Raw genomic sequence first — 22668 nt, 5'->3', positions numbered from 1 at the left:
TTGTGTTAATTTACATTTATTAATTTAGCAGACCAGTGTTTCCCACAGAATTGAATTCCATTTGTGGTGGTTGGTTTGCAGAATTAACTTGAATACAATAGTTTTTAACAAATTAACACAGCGTGGTTATGATGCTAACCAGATTTAAGCACAATTTAGTACAACCTGGAAAATCATTGTGCGGTGGTCAATGTTGATATTGTAGTGGGCCGCCACAAATAAGTCAATGTATGGGAAACACTTTTATCCAAGTGATTTACAGTAAGAGAATAACATTCAAGCTGCAGTGCAGAGGAAGTTGGAAGTAACGCACAGTAAAACGTTTTTTTTTTTTCTTTTCGAGGAACGGCAATTTTTACTTTTTCAAAACTGTACTTCTATTCTTACTCAAGTACATTTTTGAGCCAGTAATCTACTCTTTATTCCACTACATTTTCAATAATAACTTTCGTTACAAGTACAAGTCTGTTACCGGAGGAGAATGTATTTCTCCAATATAGAGGAGAGAAAGCTCACCGTTAAAAAAAAAAAAACAGCGTAGTGGGATGCATTGATTTGATTGCCTTTAGGATGCATTGTTACATAGTTTCTGATTCGAAAAACGACCATTATTTTTGGACTGTGACCAGACGTTGCAGTGATGGAAGGAACTCAAGATTCTACATCTTTGGAAGGAACTGGTGGTGGCCCCTGGCCCCACCTGGCACCACTCTTCACTCCCAAGTGTAAGAAAGGCAACAACTACATAATGAAGTGCACACTGTGTCTACCTAAGAATAACACTATATCAGCATTTCACAACTCCTCCTCAAACCTGCGCAAGCACATTGAGGTAAGTTGCACATTCTGTCAATGATGTTAACTTACTAGCTAAATGTTTTGTATGCTTAGCCTAGCTAGGTAATTGTCTGACTATGATTAACATTAATTAAACACCTAGTTCGTTGCTATGATATAACTGATGTTGAGGTAGGGGTTATACATTGGTAATGTTATTTTTAAAGTATCTGGCTTAAGTTGGCGAATGCCAACAGGCTATATTTCCCCACAAGATCACGGTGAATTGTCGATGGGTGAACTTTGTGAGGGCTGACGTTAATCTCACCCCCCATATTCAGTGGTCTCCTCAGTCAAGAGGAGCACAAATTAAGCATTAGTCTTGTAGTCATTTGTGAACGTGTCTAATTACAGTTAATGTTAATATATTCTGTCAGTGTTGTCGAAATTAGTTGTTAGTACCACAGTCTGTCACCTAATGTTCTCTGAAGTAGCCTAGTTTCAATGTACCATTTGTTATACAGTAGGTCAGATTTTGTTTCTTGTCCTTGAATTTTACCTTTGACATGAATCCTGATATAAATGTAGAACGTAGAACGTTGGGAAATCCCATTCAAGTCAATGGAGCGTTCTAGCATTGTGAAGAGCCGTGTAATAAATTAATGGCCATTGTTTTTGTGATTGCCTTACAGAGGAGGCATCCAAGCAAGTTACGGATGTACAAAGAGTGCATGGCGAAACCTCTCAGGTACAGACGAAGCTGTGACACAAACTCAAGTTGTTCAACTGCTCAGACCCAACTGATGGGGAGACTCTGCGCAGTGCCCCAGGTGAAGGTTGACCAGCTGATCACTGACTTTGTGTGTGATGGTTTACTCCCCCTTTCCCTTGTTGAGCTCCCTGCTTTTAAAAAGCTCGTGGTAACACTCGGTCCAACAAACTCAGTGATGACCAGAACAACTCTTTGTGCGAGGATAGATACAGCAGCTGAGGACATGAACATGTCTTTGAAGAAGGAGTTTAGTGCTGTCAAGTACGTGGCGACAACTACTGATTGTTGGACTGCACGGCGGCGCAGTTTCATTGGGGTTACATGTCATTGGATTGATGAAAACACCCTCCAGAGACACTCTGCTGCTCTGGCGTGTAGACCCGTGAAAGGCTCCCATTCACTTGAGGTTCTGGCTGCTGCTTTGGAGGACATCCACTTGGAATATCGCATCCAGGACAAGGTTGTCAAGACAACTACTGACAATGGCTCCAACTTCCTGAAAGCTTTTAGGGGTTTTGGGAGCAACACAGCTGTCAACCCAGAACTTGAGCAAGAGTTAAATGATGATGAAGATGAGGGCACACCTGATAGTGAACACGATGACGTCGAGTTTCAGAATACCACAGAAATATTGAGTCAGAACGACAACACCCGGGAGTACCAGTTACCACCACACCAAAAATGTGCCTGCCACCTACTAAATCTCGTGGCCACATCAGACGTACTGGAGGGGGCAGGCAATGAGACTTTCAAACGCCTATATTGCTCTTCATTTTCCAAGTGTAGTGCCGTATGGAACAAGGTGGGAAGGGCAAACCAGGCAGCAGCAGAATCGGTGGAGAATGAGTGTCGTCTGCAACTTATCTGCCCCAGCAAGACAGGATGGAATTCTACATTCATGGCAGTGGAGCGGATTGCCCGCATTATCAAGCAAAATGGAGAGGATGCCATGAGGAATATCTGCTCTGAATTCAAAGTAAAAATGTAAGGATCATTCAATGTTTGTAGTACACTTTCTCAATCACACTACGATTTTGTTCATTTGTTTCTGTTAACTTCATATTAAATTATGTTTTATATGACTCAGTGCTATTCTTTTAATTTTAGGTTTAATGCTGCGGAAATCTCATTTCTGGAAGAATATAGTCGTGTGATGAAGCCTGTGGCAGCAGCACTTGATATTCTCCAGGCGGAAACCAACTCCTACATGGGTTGGCTTCTCCCTACCGTCTACCATCTGGAGGGCAAACTGCTGAAAATGGAGACATCAGTTGAGGTTTGCCTGCCTCTATTAAAGGTTCTCCAGAAAGGGCTGAGGAACCAATTTCAGGATATGAAGGAGAACCCGGATCTAATTGCTGCTGCCATCCTGCTCCCAAAATTCAAAAATAACTGGACGGACAAAGAGAACGTCATCAAGCTTGGTAAAAAAAAAAATGACACTACATTTCGATTCAATTAAACTTATTGTTATTTAGGTTGAATTTGACACTTGGTTCGTTTAACTGGACAGAATCTAAGTGCGATTACACCTCCCTAGCCCTGACCCAGCTGGTCTCCATTCACATTACATTACATAAACGCACCCGCGTCTGTTTGTCATAAACACTTTAGATTCTATTTGCCAATATCCCTTTGCAACGTTGCAAAAATGGCAGTTTATTTCCATGTGTTCCATATTTCCATTCAACCCTCACCAGAGTTCTAGCGAACCGTACCCCAGACCACTGTTTTCTAGCGGACTCTTGTCTGGTCCCGGGTCCGCACCCGGGTTCGGTAGACAACCACATAAATATGTTCTTTACCATTTTACAGGGACGGACTACATCAGGAGACACATTGAGCTGGTAGAGATTACCCAGGATACCAGCTCCATTGAGCAAGATGATTTCTTTTCAGCAATGAAGACAAAAAAGTCTGATGAGTTGGATGACTACCTGGCCTGTTCTTCAGAAAAAATTGACCTTCTGCACGCCTTCCCTGCTCTGAAGAAGCTCTCCATCAAACTCAACACTCCACTGCCTGCATCGGTGGCTTGTGAGAGGCTGCTCAGTTGTGAGTGGCTGAACTCCATAAGCAGAAGAGCAAGACTGGGGGATAAGAACTTTGAGAACCAGCTTCTGTTGAAGCTTAACAGGAAGAAACAAAAGTGATTCTCACTCTCTCATTCTCTGTCTCTGTGTCTTTCTGTTTCTCTCTCCACATAGGGTCATTCCACGTCAATTCAACCAGGGCCCACGCACTTAGGTCTCAAAAAAATACCCGGTGTACCTATGTCACCCAGGAGACACTGTACTGTACTTTTATGTAAGATCAATACTTTCCAAGATACAGCCAGTTTTACAGGGGGAGGGGGGTGTTTTTGTTTGGCCTCTTTTTTTTGTCAAAGTTCACAAGCCCACAAGAACTAAACCATGCAGAAGGCTCAAATTTTGTATGCTGGTACATAAATAGGAATAGTATGTAGCAGAATCGTCACATTTGGTCTGAATGATCCTGCATGGTCATAGCTGTCCCTCAAAGTTGGTCAAAAATGTATTTGAGTTTTTGGCTGGGCTCTGTTTAGGCCTTCAGAAGACATATTTGTACTCAACATAGGCTCTTGATGTATGTTCCTTATTGAGAGAAGTAGAAACACTCTCACAAAAAGCAATGAACAGAAAATAAATTCCTTCAGGGTCTGAACAGCAGACCTCACAAGTCTGAAAAATCATTTTGGTTCTCATTTTCAGAGCACCAAAACACCTTATGGGAATATACAGACTTTTTTTAATATTTTGTTCTTTATTCTCCATGATCCCTTCTTTTTAAAAACACCAATTTGTCTTATGCAAATCTTTCTTTTTTACTTTCCACGCTGAACATGGGCAAAATGCACCATTGAGATCAATATGTTTCGTATATAGTTATATTACGACAGGTTACTCTATACAACCACAGGTGGCACTGTGGTAACTCTATATAAAACATATTGATCTCAATGGGGCAGTTTGCCCATGTTCAGGGTGGAAAATAAAAAATAAATATTTTGCGTAAGTGTGTGTGTGTGAAGGCGACAAGTACTGCAGAAGTGTGTACACATCCTAGCGTCTTCAGGAGGAGTCTAGGAATGACGTTGCCTTTGATGTTAATGTTCGCATGGTGCTTTTAGCGCACAAACTAGGATTGGGATATGCGGCTCTCTGAAAGATCTTTAAGGCGTTGGGGATTCCTGGCCTGCATCTTAAGTCTTACCAAAGACATGACAGGAGAGTGACAGGTATGGAATGTGTTTAATAAGAGTAGTTACGAGTGGCTTATCAGAAACTAATTGGCCGTGATTTGCTTTGTATTCAGAGGTCCAGAAACGTACATCACTCTGCTTATTAACTCCAACCAGCTTGCTGATGCTAGCACAACTATTAAGATAAATAGAGCAGCCAGTCATTTACATTGTCAAAATCCGTGGCAGTATTTTCTGAAGCTGGAAATGTCCACCTCTGTTTGCTGTTTTGTGTGCATAGTTTGCATCTTTCTATGAGGAGACAATAATACATGACGAAATAAAGTGGCATTTCATTCAGTAACGTTATTTTGTGCTGGTCAGTTTTACTGGTACCATACATATTTTCTTTGAGGTGGCGGTAAACAGAGGTGGATATGAAAATAATGTATCCTAAGCAAATGGTCAGGAGAAGTCTCAGGAGAAGTTGCAAAAAACAGCTGGACCTAATACACACACAGGCTCATATGCACACAAACAACAAAGTATTCTGTTCTTTTTTTGTCCTGTTTTGCATGTGACTTTGGACAAAAGCATATAAGGTACTAAACACACCATAACCAGTGTATTCCATACAAATTAATTTACTACGGGATGAATAAAGTACTATCTTATCTCTTATCTAAATGTTCCAAGTCTTATAAGCCATTTGTAGGACTGTAAGCATATGATTCGCTCCAAAGGCATTTAAGTTGCTTTGGATAAAAGTGCTTGCAAAGAACCCATAACCATAACCAAAGGCATCAGCTAAATAAAAATGCACATACTGTAACTCCCTGCTAAAGTGACCTTTTAATGACCTGGCTGCTCCCCTCTCTGATTTCTGCCACTAAAATGAAGATATGTAGGGTATCAATACAGTCAGGCCAAATGAAGAGTTTCTGATACAGTATACTTTTCATTTTAGTGGAAGAAATTGAGAGAGGTTTGGAGTCACTGGAGAGAACCAAGGACCAGATCAGGCTGGCATACAGAGATATTGACCCTGATGTGGCAGATATGATGAGGCAGGATCAGGATGCCGTGATCAATATCAGTGTGTCTTTTGAGGGCACATGGCAGAGGGGATTCATGTCTCACTACAGCATTGGTGTGTGCATTCTCACATCCTCACTGGGTTGGTAGTGGACTTTGAGGTGCTATCCTCCTATTGTCATGCTTGTACCCTGAGAGAGTGTGCCAGGCAAGACAGCAAAATAACACAGGAAGAGTATGATAGCTGGAAGCAGAATCATGTTGACTGTGCAAGGAACTTCTCAGGGTCAAGTAAGGCCATGGAGCAGGATGCAGCCAAGAGGATGTGGGCCAGGTCAGTGTCTCAACATCAGGTGAGGTACACCGAGATGCTGTCAGATGGGACAGTGCTGCATTTAAGGAGGTGGTTGCACTCAACCCATACCCTGGGCACGAAATAGTTAAACTTGAGTGCATTAATCATGCTCACAAATGCATGGGCACAGCACTCAGGAAACTGAGTGTTGAGCGCAAGTTAGAGGGCAAAGGTCGCGGGAAGCTGACGGCCAAAAAATGTAAAGCCTTACAGAACTATTACAGGGGGGCCATTCTTTATAATCAAGGCTCACTAGATAAAATGAATGCAGAAATATGGGCAGGTCTCCTCCATTCCATGTCCAGTGATGACAACCCCATGCACACTAGGTGCAGTCCTGCCTGGTGCTGGTACAGGAGAGCAGAGGAGAATGGAGAGCAACCAGAGAGCCATGATCGCCACGCAGGGAACTTTTTGTCACGGGAGGTGGGTCAAAAACTCCTCCCTGTGTATCACCGATTGTCCAGTGACAGCCTGCTGAAGCGGATGCAGCATGGGGGCACTCAGAATGCCAACGAGTGCCTCAACTCGGGTCATATGGGCCCAATGTCCAAAAACAGTCTGTTGGGAAAAGTAGGGTTGAGGCTGCAGCCAGTATGGCTATTTCTACTTTTAATGAGGGTGCCTCTGCCATGCTGAGTGTGATGGAGAAATTGTGGCTTCAGAGCACAGCTGTGACTGAGTGCTATGAGTTATGACGATATGGTCAGAATCTCAAAAGCAGATCGTGTCCAGTCTGCCAGTGCAAAGCGGAGACGAAAAAGTGAGAGCTCAGCCAAAAAAAATAAAAGACACCAGCAGGAGATGCAGGAGGGCTGGCATGAATATGTAGAGATGTAAATTTGGGGGGAGGCAGTGTTATGGTTGTGTTCTGTCTGTTCTAATTGAGCTTTGTGATCGGTCTTCAGTTGAGGCCCATGTTGATGCCTGTGTTGTTTTGGATGTGGTGGACGAGGCAATAATGAGTTTTGAATGTTATACAGTGTGATACATGGATATTACTTGTAATATTTACTGTAATACATTGTTTTCAATAGGAATTTGTTGAATTTTGCCATAAAAATCTTTAAAGGCCGTTTTCTCAAAATGTTATTTTTTTTCACACACGCCAAGCGAGGAATCTCCACTTCTGTAGCTCCTACATACACCAAACTTTACAGTATTGTTCCTAACTATATTATGAAGACTTTTACAAAGGGATTTGTTGATGCATCATTCTGGGCCTAATTTATATGACATTTTATGCCTAAAAATAGGGCGAAAATCCATTTTTTAAGGCTATTGGCAGTATTTTCTGATTTACTGGGTAATAAAAGGATATATCTATAATCCCCTCTGTAAATGTCTTTTAATTTAATTCCTCGACAAAATGAAAAAATTATTTTGAACCCAACATTTTCCAATGGTTTGATTCTTCGCTTCAAAATATATGCAAATTAGCGCATAATTAATTAGATATACCCGAATTAGCATATTTAAACATAAAATTACAGAAAACCTGCTATTTTTTTTCCTATTAATGTATGTAATCAACAGGTGAAGTTTCATGGTGATATCTATAAGTTAAAAATGTTACCCTATTCACCTGTAGTGTCTCGCCTTAAAGAAAGTTAACAGAGACTGAGATGAAGGGATACCAATAGAAGTGTAGTTCAAGTCAGTATGATGTAGAGTAAATAAAAATGTTGTGTAAGTCACTATAGAGGAAACCGGCAAAAAGTCAAAGCCAAGCCAGGAGGAGAACAGCCTCGAATGCAGACTGAGCAGGCCTTAAGTATCGCTCCCAATCAAGCACACCTGGGCAACAGACAGGGGAAACAAGCACCCTGGCATGTCAGTGCCAATGGGCAGAGTTAATAAGGCACACCAACACACAGGGACGCGTTTCCCAAAACCATAGTTGCTAACTAAGTTAGCAACTTTGTTGGTTGTGTTACCGGCCTCAGACCTAGGGGAATCAGGGCAGGTACAAGACCGTAGGCTGGATAGCACTGTGGGTTGGAAAGAAGTGGAGATACAGGAATTATGTCTTTCTTAAGCGCTGGACGTTTATTTCTGAGTAAAAAATCATTCAAGAGAGCAATAACAGATAGGCCTAGCACACACTATGACACTGGACATATTCCAAAATATACAATTATAAAATATACTATAATAATATAATATATAAATATAATATAAACATTGAAATACCTCTTGATATTATAAACCATAGTTTCAAACATTGCTAATATAATAAATGCAATAAATAGACCAATATAGAAAGCATTGGCATATATAATATACAATACAAAACACTTTACCTAGATATTATGAAATAATATACCTTTATAATATATCCAATATGCTTCAACAAATAACACTATACATCGAATGACATTGTATGTAAACCATACAATGTCCTAATACACTACTACAGGCTACTTGGCTATCTTGTTATCAATTAATTCTTCAAAGTGAACACACATAAAATAACAACGGTTACATTGGGTTACTTTCGTCAAATACATTAACAACATTTTCATTAATCAAATACTTGGAATACTATACGATAAAAATATAAAAACTACGATTGAAACTGTTCATGTGACTGTCATAACCATTCACCAACACAACGCATCTGTCTGCCGTTTGCGTGTGTGTCTACATGCACGCGCACTGACAACACTGGCGGCAACGTACATTGAGAACCTGACAGGCTCTGGCTAACAAGATATACTAGAAAATTAGAATGGAGCACAACTAAACCAAACAAAAGTACAAAGTACTGACATGTTACATACACTTAAACATTAAAATACTGACGTTCACTCAACGCTATACCTCTTTTATAGTTCATACAGAAAGACGAGAGAACGGAAGCTGAACTGATGGTAGCTTGCAAACTTAAACTAGCTTCTGCTAGCTCGCTAGCTACAGTATACAGCAAATACTTAAACATTCTAAATCACATTTCTACACTACATGACTTTTTACACTACACAGACAAACGTACTGGTGATATACTCTTTTGATACATATTAACAGAAATTGGAAAGGTTTAAAAATATACCTGTGGGTTGGAAAGAAGTGGAGATACAGAAATCATGGCTTTCTCAAGCTCTGGACGTTTATTTCTGAGTGCTCGAGCTACCGTCTCCATGGCAACCCACTACGGTAAAGCAGTGCAACATCGCCATCTACTGGCATGAAGTGAAATACATGGAAATGTTATTTTAAATGTAATAAAAAATAAATAAAAAAGGAGGGGGTAACTGTTTAATTAAACTAATATAAGAAGCAATTTTCTCTACCCATTACAGTTGCAATGCAATTTCCCATTGCCAACCAACTTAGTTGCTAACAGATAGCAACTATAGTTTCGGAAACGTGACCCAGAACGGCAGGGCCGTAACAAAGATACAATAAGAGGTATACAGAAATTTCAGGTTTGCGGCAAGCAGTGGCGTCATGCCCATTGAAGTAAAGGGGACACGTGCCCCCTCGGATTTTTCCTCCCTGATATTTTTTTTGATCATAACTTTGTTCCTATTATGCTCCATAATAAGCCAGAGCCTAAAACGACTCAAATGTATTCTTCTGGATGTGTAATAAACCGTAGCAAAATAGCTGAAGACCGGTCAACATCAGCCCTTTTCCTAAAATTGGTGTCTGTATGTTCACGTAACAACTCACACTTGAGCTCACAATGTTTTGCTTGTGTTGAACTGTTACAGTTAACTTTAGGCTACAGTTTGAGCAGCTGAACTGTTACAATTACAGTTTAAGCAGATAGGCTACAGTCAATGGTGTTGAAGTGGTAAGTAGTCTAGCTAAGCAATAAGAAGTAGTGGAATTATTTGTAGTTGACTAGGACAGCAATAAGAAGTAGTGGAATTATTTGTAGTTGACTAGGACATTTTGACTTAGTGATGAAATAGTTAGAACCAGAGCCATATAAAGTCTCTCTCTTTCTCATGATTTGCAGGTAGCAACTTACAAATGAGGTAGCCTATTGCTTGCTATAATGGTAATGAAAAATATATTACTAGTAGGGCCTAGTAAAATATTCAAATATTTAGTGTTAACCTTACTCAGCACTAAAACCTGTCAAACTTCTCTCAAAGTCCTTCATCACATGAATTAAGATTAAAATAATTTAATTTCTGAGCACCACAAAGTCAGACCTCAGCAACTTTTTTAATGTAAGATTGTTCTTAGGTCACATATCAATCAAATCATAACAACTGCAATGGTACTGTTTTTAAAATCATGTGTAGTAGGCCTAAGTGTAAATGTGTGTGTCTAAACATGCTTTAATGAGCTTACACTTTAATGAGCTGAATTTGAGCTTACAGTTCTTTCACCAACCTATGTGTTTTACATTAACTTACAAAATAGATACTTTATCTTAGTCCTCAGATAGAGGAGGGTTGCTGCTTGCTCTGTTAAGGTATTTCTGTCTCTCCCAAACTGCATTGAAATGGTATGTTTAGCACACATACACCCTGAAAAAAAATGCCTGATTATGCCCCCTCTGAATTTTGCCTTGCATGACGCCCCTGACGGCAAGGTCATATTTTCACATGTAAATTACGTTTCTGGCAAGCAGTTGCGGTTAACTTTTGACATTAAAACACTTTTGACAATTTGCAGCAATGTCATATCCATACTTCTTACCAGAAGTTCACTGGAAGTTTGCCATTATTAGTTAAATGTGGTGGCAAATAACTTTGATACAGCATTCTAAGAACAGCTAACCCTTTCCATGAATATGCTTTTGATACAGCATTCTAAGAACAGCTAACCCTTGACATCCCATGTATTACCCTCCTTCTGGAGTCAGCAGTCTTTCTTGAATGTGGTTGTGTATACAGAACCAAACAGAGATGAAAGGCTCAGGAAACTGACATTTCTGTTATTATTATAATATTTTGAGATGCTGATTTTTTTATTTCTGTGAGCTGTAACCATCAACCTTAAAATAAAAAAAACCTAAAAATATTTCACTTGATATATTATGAATCTAGATAAGAAATGTTCACTTTTTGAAATGGGTTATAGACAAATTAATAGCTTATATCAGATGCACCTTTACATAATATAGATTTAGGTGATCATTTTAGATGAATATAAATACTAGAGGAATAGAGAGAGAGAATGCAGCTCTGGAAAAATAGACGACTGCACATTTTCTGATGTCAACATTTGCTGAGTGATATTCAAATGAGTTGATGGTCATATTCAAAATTAAGAGCCCACTGCAAATTTGAATATGACTGTCTACTCATTTAAATGTCACTCGCCATCAGAATTTTTTTAATTTTGTAAAAGATTAATAATGATTTAAAAAAAAACATTTTTTAACCTAGTAAACCTTGTGATGTAGCCTACACAATCGCAGTATGAAAACGCAGTATGAAAACACAGTATGAAAACAGTTAGGCTTTTTTCTTTAGCATGACAGGTGTAGGACCTACAATGTTACTTCGGGAGGAAAGGGAGAGGTGTAATTTAATTCCATTTTGAATTGAAATATCAACAACCTTCAAGCTGCATCCTCTTCAATCAACATCAATATCAGTAGGCTATATCACATGATTCCCTGTATTTTGTCAGCCCAGGGGACTACTAGGGGGCAGGCTATATATTATTATCAAGTATGCTTATGCTAAATAATGTATTCAAACTTATCATTTTATGTTGGTTTAAGTTATAAACAAAACACAAACTGAACAAATCCATGGTTCAATGTCATTGTTGGCAAAATGATAATGATAGCTTTTTTTCAGCCCTCTCTATGGTTTAGTCTTGCGTAGGCCTAGGCTACTTTGCTCATCTATAAATAAATGAGTTTTTATTAGGCCTTATAGGCTGTATTGCAATATGCTATAATGTATGAAATATATATCTTAATTTATCAATAGTTTCATAAGACGTCATACGTTAAGGGTCATCTTTATGAGTGGACAGGATGAAAATAATACATCTAACTCAAAGCTGACATTGAGTAATATTAAATGCATTTCATTTGTTGTTTTTCTTTTAAATTGTTTGTCTACCATTGGAAAAGTAACTATATACTGCAAATCGTTTTTTGAACCAAGAATAGTTTTTGAATTGAAAATCGATTTTGAATCGAATCTGACAATCGATATTGAATTGTAAAATTTGCGGAATCGTGCACCCCTAATAGTTATGGCTCCTGTTCTCATTGGTGTGGAAAAAAAAACATGCATACCAGATAGAGGAGAGAGAATTTTGTTTAACATATTTTCTAATATTACAGGAGATGCCCAAGGGATCCAAGTGAACAAAAAAGGGAAAACTTTTGAAAAAAGAAACAAAGAGAGACATCACAATCAGTCTTGGTACAGGAAGACTCCAGACCATAAATTACATCACCAATCGGAGGTCGTGAGAAAAAGACATCGCATCCAGTGTAATAAGACGTTTTCCCAACTCTCTACTCTTGCACATCATCAACAAATGCGCGCAGGTGAGAAGCCCCTTCAGTGCATAACATACGGGAAGAGTTTCAGGAGCACAGCACTCATCCAACATCAACTCACTAATGTTAAGACACACCAGAGGATCCATGCTAGGGAAAGGCCCTATCAGTGTAAAACATGTGGGAAGAGTTTCAGGGGTCGCACATGGCTGACAAAACATCAGATCATCCATACTGGGGAAAAGTCACATCACTGTTCCCTGTGTGGGAAGAGCTTTACACAAGAGTATAATCTCAACAGACACAAAAAGATCCATACGGGGGAAAGGCCATATCAATGTACTACATGTGGGAAGAGTTTTAGGAGGAACTCGTGTCTTACCAAACATCAGAAGACGCATACTGGAGAAAAGCCATATCAGTGTTCACAGTGTGAGCAAAGTTTCAGGAGCAGCATAGAACTTCTCAAACATCAGAAAACACATCCTGGAAAGCCTCTTCAGTGTTCCCACTGTGGAAAGAGCTTTAGTGTAGCGGGTAATCTCAGGAAACACCAGAAGATCCACGCTGAGGAAAAGCCCTATCAATGCAACACATGCGGCAAAAGTTTTAAAACAGTGTCGTATCTGACCAAACACCAGGAGATACATACTGCAGAAAGGCCATATCAGTGTACTCAGTGCGGAAAGGCCTTTAGTCGAGCGACTTATCTCAAGACACATCAGAGGATCCATTCTGAGGAAAGGCCTTATCAGTGTAACACATGTGGAAAGAGTTTCAGGAGAACCTCATGTCTAAGCAAACATCAGATCATCCATACTGGGGAAAGGTCACATCACTGTTCTCAGTGTGGGAAGAGCTTTAGACAAGAGTATAATCTCAACAGACACAAGAGAACCCATACTGGGGAAAGACCATATCAATGTACTACATGCGGGAAAAGTTTTAGGACGAACTCATGTCTTACCAAACATCGGATGACGCATACTGGAGAAAAGCCATATTCGTGTTCTCAGTGTGGAAAAGCCTTCTGTAAAGCATATACTCTCAAGGTGCACCAGAGGACCCATACCTATGAAACAGAACCAGCAGTGAGCAGTACATTATAGTATCGGTCTATTGGAGGTTCTGAGCTCATGAACTTGAACCCAGACTCACTCTCTCTGCATTCTGTGCAGTGAAGAAAACAGGACTTTGGGGGAGTGTGTTGATATGATTATTTCAATGGAACTAAGCTTTTAAAACACGCATTTGCAAGATGTGTATTAAAGGTACACTATGTGATGTGTATTAAAGGTACACTATGTGATGTGTATTAAAGGTACACTATGCAGGTTTACATATTTTTGGTGACTGTAGAGCTCCCTCTCGAGTCACAATATATTTATATTTTACTCTGCTGTTGTAAAAAGAAAACTTCTTGTGACTCACAACCCCTGTACACAATGCAAATGCTTTTGTTGTGGAGGTGACAGGCAAAAAATATCTCCAAAGTGCTATATCTACTGACAAGGTAATCTTTCTTGATTCTCACAGGCTGCTGTTCTTGAAGTTGCATGGCTGGTTTTCTTGGTAGAGACTCACTGCGTATATCGCTAAGTATGGTGAACGATTCGCCTATTACAAGTTTGTTTACCATCAAATTGGCTTCATAAAGGTTATATTATGGTGGAAGACTTGCATAGTGTACCTTTAACTTTAAAGAGCTTATGAGATGAATATGCTTAACTCGTCTTAATGCAGATTTACTGTTTCTTGCTAAAACATAAATATATGTGTGACGTTTAAGTGCCACTTTTTGGATGAAATGAATGTAATATTTCTTTGTCAGATTAACAAAGCCAACTTGGACAGCTTTATGTTATGCAGACCTGCCAACCATTTTTTATTTTTGTATTTATTTTTATTTATCCTTTATTTTACAAGGTGATGTCCCATTGAGATATTCAAATCTCTTTTACAAGGGAGCCCTGGGGCAACAGATACAAACCATGCATTTTGACATCAAAGTACGCCAGTACGAATTTTTACTCAAAACTACTTACTGCAGCATGTGAATTAGAATCTCCTGTAAATCTATTTCATGTGAGGGTGAGATACAGAGTGAAAGTGACAAGTGAGAATGACAGGCAAATCATAGTGGCCTCTCGTTATGCTATTTTTTCTTCAGCCAACAGTGGGTTACATGAAAGACTTGATGAGGTGAGCTTAAGTAATGCACTTGCAAATTCGCGTTCCCCCAGATGCCGTTTTGTGAAGCTAAAAAATTCTCAACTGAGTGCGATTGTGAATTCACCTAGGCCTAATAGTTTGATGTTTGTCTTGGAAAGTTATGACTTGTTCATCAGTTATTTCAGTTAGTATTATGTTTTCCATGTGTCGCTGATAGTTAAAGTTTTCATAACTAAAAGGCGCTCAGGGAGCTCAAACCTTTTCAAGGCCAAATGCAGCCATTAACGAGTCTGAAAGTGGATCTAGGCTAAAAAATGTTGTACTTCTCATTGATGAGTGTTCAATTTGTTTTTTTTTCTTTCTTTGGAGCATGTAGATCATTGTTGTTCTGGTTTAATTGCACAAAAACAAGCGAGAACCAATAATAGGCTTCCAGACCTAGATCGCACACCTATCGCTTTAGTTGGGATAATGTAATCATTACAGCCTCACTGATGGCAGAAAGGCACTGCCATCTGAAAGAAACTGAGAGCATGTGCAATTGAAATTATTTAAAAGCAATCAGTTATTTGCATTAGTCAGGTAATAATTTAACAGTGAATGTTTTTTTGTTTTTTTTTAAAGAAACAAAGCATGTAGGCTATTGTGAGTTATCAGGAGCTTGCACACTGCTTCAACAAATACCAACAAACTCCAACATTCTAAAGTTAGCAGCTGTTGGAAATTGTCAGTTGGTAGTCTTTAGAATGTTCATAAAACCAACTGCCAGTCCTCACTGTGGCGTCTCCATCCAACAAACGGCAACAAACACAGACGGTCGGCCCACACTGACCCAACTGTTTGGAGTTTGTTGGAGCAGTGTGCAAGCTCCCTACACTGACAACAGAAGATGTCCATGAGTAACTTAAGTGATGAAGGATATATTTCTTTACAAAAGAAATAGTTAATAATAATGGATTGAGAAGACGTAATAATAGAACAGACATGATTGAATAAAAACCACATATAAGACAATGGACAACATATCCACAGTATTTGGGCTCTAAAAACAGATTAGATCTACTATAAAAGATTAAGCTTGCACGCCGTGGATCAAATTTTGGTAGATAGGCCTATCCGAGATTAAAGATGTGTCGCTATCCAAAATGTATCTTAGTAAGTATATATGCTCTTTTGATCCCGTGAGAGAAATTTGGTCTCTGCATTTATCCCAATCCGTGAATTAGTGAAACACACTCAGCACACAGTGAACACACAGTGAGGTGAAGCACACACTAATCCCGGCGCAGTGAGCTGCCTGCAACAACAGCGGCGCTCGGGGAGTAGTGTGGGGTTAGGTGCCTTGCTCAAGGGCACTTCAGCCGTGCCTACTGGTCAGGGTTCGAACTGGCAACCCTCCGGTAACAAGTCCGAAGCAGTAAGTACCAGTAGGCCACGGCTGCCCAATCTTATGTGCATGGCTTATGTCTGTTTTTGGCTGCATGCATAAAGGCCGACGTGAGCATTTTTAGCATTTCTTTTTCTCGAGGTGCTACTCAAATTTCTTCAAGGTTGGCAGGTTTGTGTAATGGGGGAAATCTGACTTGGACAGGGGGTATGTGGCCTAATGGATGAAATAAAATGAAATATATCACTTGGGCTGATGGGGAAAATTTGATTTGGACAGTGGTATGTAATCGGGAAAATGTAATCAATTCGGACAGGGGTTTGTAATGGGGAAATTGTCATTTATTGCCCAGACTTCATCTAACTCTGTGGAAAAGGGCTTCTGTCTTTTTGCAAAACAAAGGTCACATGATTTTGAATATTGGCAGAAATGTACTATCATACCTCCCTAATGTTAATCCCTTTAATGTCTGCTATGGCTTGATGATATCATTAAACTTAACCAATAAATTAAAGTGATTTACTCAAATTTATTATACAGCTCTTCACAATGCTGGTAGAACGCTCCATTGACTTGAATGGGATTTCCCAACGTTCTATGGTAAATTATTTTCATGTTTTTTTTTAATGGCATAACCTCATAACATGATGAACGCCACTGCCATTGTATGTAGGGCTGTAACAATATGCGTTTTGAAACCGAAATCGCAACACTCATATCCACGAACCTGTGTCGCGGTGAAAAGGCAGAACCATGAGATGCATGAATCCTATTTAGTCAGAAAGTTCAAACAGTCCAGTGTAGGAAATGAAATGTCCAGGGGGATCAGGAGTTGTCATAGGGCAGGGTCGCTAGGCTGCACGGGCCAGGTAAGGGGGAAGAAAGAGATAGCCTATGTTACTATAAATCAAAATGGTTAATATCAATAAGTATGGTGAAATATTCATGCAAATAGCCTCATTGGAAGTATACTTTCTGCAATTTTGACGTGTTCAATACTTATTTCCCACGCTGTAGCCCATGTGAATATTCCATTCTTGTTACAAACACATGTTATTCTGAATATTACCATAACCAGAATATGGACCTTAATCGGAATATGGTGTGCATGAAACGTAGCCAGTGACATGGCATTCAACTTGTTATGTAATATTCCACTCATTCAATAATGTAGTTATATGATGCATTTACGTGAGTGAAAGAAATAATATCGCAAAATAGCCTACTAATTTACAGTAGTACAGTGGAACGTGTATTAGAGATGATCACTTATCTATAAAGAAGTGTTCTTTATAGATCAGGGGAGATGATAGGGAAACAAAAGGACAGGTTCCATTTTCCTGCAGGGAACTCCAGTCCAGCAGATGGCAGTAGTTCGCTCTAAACTTGTGATATGGACCAACCATCGTAAAAGAAGAAAATTTGAAGATCCACGAGAAAGTTTGTTTTGCTGTTGCGCCTTAAATACCGTATGTGACTGATCAGAAAGAACGATCTACGTGTACAAATCTAGGTATGTTCTGCTTATAATAACGTAACATCTCAGCTTCTCCTTTGCCCAACGACATCAGCAATTGATTGTATCAGTCTGGTGAAAAGGCCGGTCACCGCGAAGAATGTTTTCGAGGTCACAGACGCTTTTAAGAAATCGACAAAAAAAAAAAAAGCCGATCGTGAATTTAAGAACTAGACTAGAGCTATAGTTTGTATAGTTGAGGGAAAGGCACTCAGGAATTGATAGGCTAACAGTATACTTTTATTTTGTTCTTTTGGAATGTTGCCTTAACCAGAATATGGTCCTCCTTAATTCGAATACAGTGTGTATGGAAACGTAGCGGAGTGGCTTTTAACTTCTTATGTAGTATTCCACTCATGCTGAAAGTACTCAATGTATGATGCATTAACGTGAGTGAAAGAAATAACATGGGAAAATACTAATTTGCAGTAAGCCTAGTACAGTGGAACGTGTATTAGAGATGATAGGGAAATGGTGAAAAGCACATATATGCTTAAATTAGCCTACTGAAGTAACAAAGGGGCAGGTTCCAGTTTGCTGCAGTAAAACTCCAGTCCAGAAGATTTCCCTGTGAGATCACCCAATTTCAGCCAAATTTGGCAGGTCACCCTCTCCGAAAAAATCTGAAAAAATTCCCAGGTGTTTGTAGATCAAACCTATGCATAGGCTAAATCTTAAATAGTATATCTGTATAACTAATCATTGTGAAATCTCTGTCTTTTTAAGCTTCGTGGTGAACAATATCCTAATTTCCAACATTATTGACTCTTTTGGTATTTTACACACATTTCAGCACCACGTGTAGTGGAAAGTGGTACTGCGGAACCAGTACAAAATCAGTGGATTTGTTAAAAATCTTATCTCAATATAAACTCAGCAACAAGCCCAAATGTTGGACAGAATGATCCTCACATACAAAATGATATGTGGTAATTTTTTTTTTTAATCATGTTAACTGTCCACGTGGTGAAATGAGAAGATAAAGACGGACTTTTTGAAAATCAAGCCCAATTAAAAAGAAAAAACGCTCTGACATATGATAATGATAACAACAAAAGTTAATGCATGGACATGACTTTGTAATCCATATATGAGTGGGGGAAAAATCTGATGAATTTGTCGCATACTTTTTGAATGGGAAGCCCTCAAAGGTGATGATGTCTTTTCACATAATTAATTTATAGCCATTTTCAGAGCTTTGCAGAGGGGGAATTACACAAGATACACCTGATTTGATTGGATATCTTAATTCAACAGGAAAATGTACTTCTATTCACATAGTTTCACTAATGTGTGTGAAATACCAAAAGAGCCAATAATGTTGGAAGTTGAACAAAAAGGATTGTTCACCACAATGCTTAAAATGACTTGAAGCTTCAAAGGGCTTTAGTTTTGGAACCATTAGTGATACAGATATACTATTTAAGATTTATGCATAGGTTTGGTCTACAAACACCTATGTTTTTTTCCCTAGAATTTTTTTGGAGAGGGTGATCTATCTTATTTGATCCCCAAACCCAACAAAAGTGTCTTCTCGTTCAATAATTGGATTTAATAGTGACTTAATTCGGACTTGAGTCGGATGAGTAGTGGACTCGACTCGGACTTCACTTGGAATATTTTTTAATGACTTGGACTTGACTCGGACTTGAATACTGGAGACTCGAACCTGGACTCGGACTCGAGGCATAGTGACTTGACTACAACACTGGTTGTGACTTGTGTATGATTAGTATCATGGTGGTCTGCCATGTATGTACTATTTTGTTGTGGTCTGCAAAACAATAGGAATTTGACTATTTGTCTTTTCTTTTACAGTTATAAAAAATGGCAGGAGGCTCAGTAAAGAAAACCTGTCCCCAGTGTCGGTGCTCTCTGTTCTGTGCACAGAAAGTTTGCAAGAACTGTGGGGCAGAACAGCCCAAAAAGCCGCATCTGAAAAAGCGGCTGCAAAATTTTGACAAAAAAAGGCGCCAGTGGGTGAGCCAGAAAAGGCAAACCCACAACGTGGCTTCAGTAAAAGATGAGGCTGTTGTCTTGGTATGTATTATCTCATGTTGTTATATGGCTATTCACAATGCAAGTAGAACGCTCCATTGACTTGAATGGGATTTCTCAAAGTTCTACCAGTCATTATTTTCGCTTAAGGACCTCTGAATAATGAAAGCTGTCAATGACAACAGATTTTCATTGAAAAGTGAAGGCAGACGGTTGATCAGCTGTGTTCTAAAGAACGTTTGATTCAAGTTCAGCGTGGTTTGAGAACTATTTGTTTCTCAGCAAAAGCCACAACGAAACGGTAACAAATGGTCCGTGTAACGCTTTGAAAAAATATAAAAATAGGCTTAAAAATCTGTTATCCTTTAGGATGGTACAGTAAATGGGTTATTGTTGCTTATTTTGATTTTCAATTGAGCACAGTTACGGTTTTTTGTTCAGAAGTTGTGATGTGTCAATTTTCTAATTTTTCTTTTTTGCGCTTCTGGTTGGACTGAACCACCATCTAGCTGGGCCAGGCTAGATGGTGGAAGAGAGCGCCGCCTGAAGTTGTTTGTGATTTTGACTCATTACTTTAGAGATTAATAACTAAAACATTTTGGGAGAAGGCATGTTTCAGCTATGAGTGCCTTGAGTATTGAAGTTGTTGAGTTTTGTGTCCCTGGTGTTCTTTCAAGCCACAGGGATAAAATAAAGCATACAGTTTAGGCAGAAATTGTGAGAAAATGTGTTATTTAGATAGATAGATAGGTAGATACCTAGGGGAATTTCTGGTTTAAAGAAGTCATGTGACGTCTGTGTTTGTCAGACAGATTCAGCACTGGGCTTAAATGAAAGCCTAAAAGGTCCCCTTTCCAATGATACCAAGCACCATATTATAGAATATTGACAATATCCCTACCATGAGCATAAACAAGATATACACCAGATTTTAAAAACGGAATTTATCTTAGGGGGTAACTTCATGAACTGAAAAAAGTGATTCCGCTACCACCCCTGAACTGCTATCGTGATTTTTCTAGTACTAGGGGTGTATACCTTGCCAAAAATCACTATGAGACTTAGTCCCCCCAGATGATACCGATGACCCAAATTTGGGGCCCTGGCTCATGGACTAACTGGTGCGTCGGGGTCCAGTTCGCCCTGGCAGGCTACAGATCAGGGATCTGTCGGAGGCTGCCTACAGAGACGCGTTTTTTTGACGGCCTGCTTATGGGTCAGGCAGCTAGCGGATCGTTAGGAAAGATGAGATGAATGTGATTATTTATGTTTGGGTCTTTTTTGGGCCTGAAATCGCTGATAGAACCTTTAATTAGCAAATCTATGATGTTGTCTTTGCAGCTAGAGAAGCTACATGCCCTCGACTACAAGTCTCTTCACTTTCTAGATAGGGATTATATGCAATGGGACTCAGTGCAATATTGGATACATTTATTATGTTTTCATATTTTCTTATTTTAAGTTATTAGGGGCAGCCGTGGCCTACTGGTTAGCGCTTCGCACTTGTAACCGGAGGGTTGCCGGTTCGAACCCCGACCAGTAGGCACGGCTGAAGTTTCCTTGAGCAAGGCCTAACCTAACCCCTCACTGCTCCCCGAGCGCCACTGTTGTTGCAGCCAGCTCACTGCGCCGGGATTAGTGTGTGCTTCACCTCACTGTGTGTTCACTGTGTGCTGAGTGTGTTTCACTAATTCACGGATTGGGATAAATGCAGAGACCAAATTTCCCTCACGGGATCAAAACAGTATATATATACTTATTATGTGAGTGAGTGTATATGAATGTGAGCATTGTTTTAGAGGCAGCACAGGCAAATTTCGTTGTGTGGTACTGCTGCACAATGACGATTAAAGTCTATATTCTATTCTATTTGCAGCTAGAGAAGCTACATGCCCTTGGCTACAAGCCTCTCCTGCTCTTAGGCAAGGGCCAAGGGCCGCGGGCACATGAAGTCCTCACCCCAAGGTGCCAACTGGATGCCATGGCCACTAAACACCTTGGGCAAATAGCTGGGCTATTTGAATTTGTTTGTTCAGGTGAGATGTATGGAATAATATTTTTTTTCCATCACTATATAGCAGTGTTTTTTCCATCACTATATAGCAGTGTTTCTCTAAAGTGTGGTCCGGGGACCACTGGTGGCCCGCAAGATATCCCAAGTGGTCCACGAGCAGACGTGGTAAAAAAATAATATAGATGAGTTTTTTGCAATATTGAACCAACTTGTATCTAAATCTAAACATTTCTGCAACTCTGCCTATGTAAGAGTTATAAATCATATGAATCCTCTGACAAGGTGCAAAGACAATAAGCAAGGTGGTTCAGTGAGTAGGCTTGTGTGTCTATTAGCTAGGTGGTCCATGAGGGTTTATTTACTGGTTAAGTGGTCCTTGGTCTGAAAAAGTTTGAGAAACACTGCTATATAGTATAGACATGGTACTTTTAAACATAAGCTATTTGTTTATTAATGCATTCCAAATCGAATAAGGTTTGTTTGCCATTTCAAAAGACTGGGTTCCTATGCAGTATGGAAAATTGGATTTGATTATTTACCAGACATGGAAAAAAGTTTTTCCTGACTGGTAGAGTGTTTCCTGACTACTGCATCTTCAGCACTGTGGTGTCATAATGCTCACCATTGTGTGAGCACCAGACCAGAACAAGCTTGATGTCATGGGAAGTTAGGCAAGATGTGTCAGGGTGCGATCAGACAGGACGTGAGGTGCACTATGTTTCCATAAAAACGTGGGCTGCCCGGAGTTGAACTTTTTTCAATTCAAGATACTCAGAAAAAAATGTGAGGCGCCACAGGCTCTGGGCGCATAAGCAGCGTGCAAAATTCCAGTACGAAACAACATAAAACATCGTTGCAAAAATCGCGTCTTGTCTGATTATTCCCTGATTTTGTGATTTATTTTCTGTATTGAATCTAGGCTGTAGTCTAGGTAAATGGGCAACAATATTGTGTGCATACACATGTATGCTTCCGTAGCTCTGCTATTTTCTATTATCACCCGGAGAGAA

General features: G+C 39.5%; 1 protein-coding gene and 1 pseudogene across 1 annotated transcript; both read left to right on the top strand.

Moving 5' to 3' along the window:
• Positions 1-22668, top strand: part of LOC143100718 (uncharacterized) — a 164585-nt pseudogene that overhangs the window by 5341 nt on the left and 136576 nt on the right.
• LOC143122186 (uncharacterized) lies at positions 1386-7107 on the top strand. Its single transcript, XM_076283038.1, has 3 exons — positions 1386-2533; positions 2657-2973; positions 3365-7107. The coding sequence occupies exons 1-3, from the start codon at positions 1440-1442 to the stop codon at positions 3700-3702; spliced, it is 1749 nt and encodes a 582-aa protein (XP_076139153.1). The 5' UTR covers positions 1386-1439; the 3' UTR covers positions 3703-7107.

The sequence above is a fragment of the Alosa pseudoharengus genome, unplaced genomic scaffold (assembly GCF_046254945.1).
Source record: "Alosa pseudoharengus isolate Yale_2024_CS ecotype anadromous, Long Island Sound unplaced genomic scaffold, YU_APseudo_1.1 YU_APseudo_1.1_scf_1, whole genome shotgun sequence".
Classification (NCBI taxonomy): Eukaryota; Metazoa; Chordata; class Actinopteri; order Clupeiformes; family Clupeidae; genus Alosa; species Alosa pseudoharengus.
This window is presented reverse-complemented; position numbering and strand designations above follow the sequence as displayed.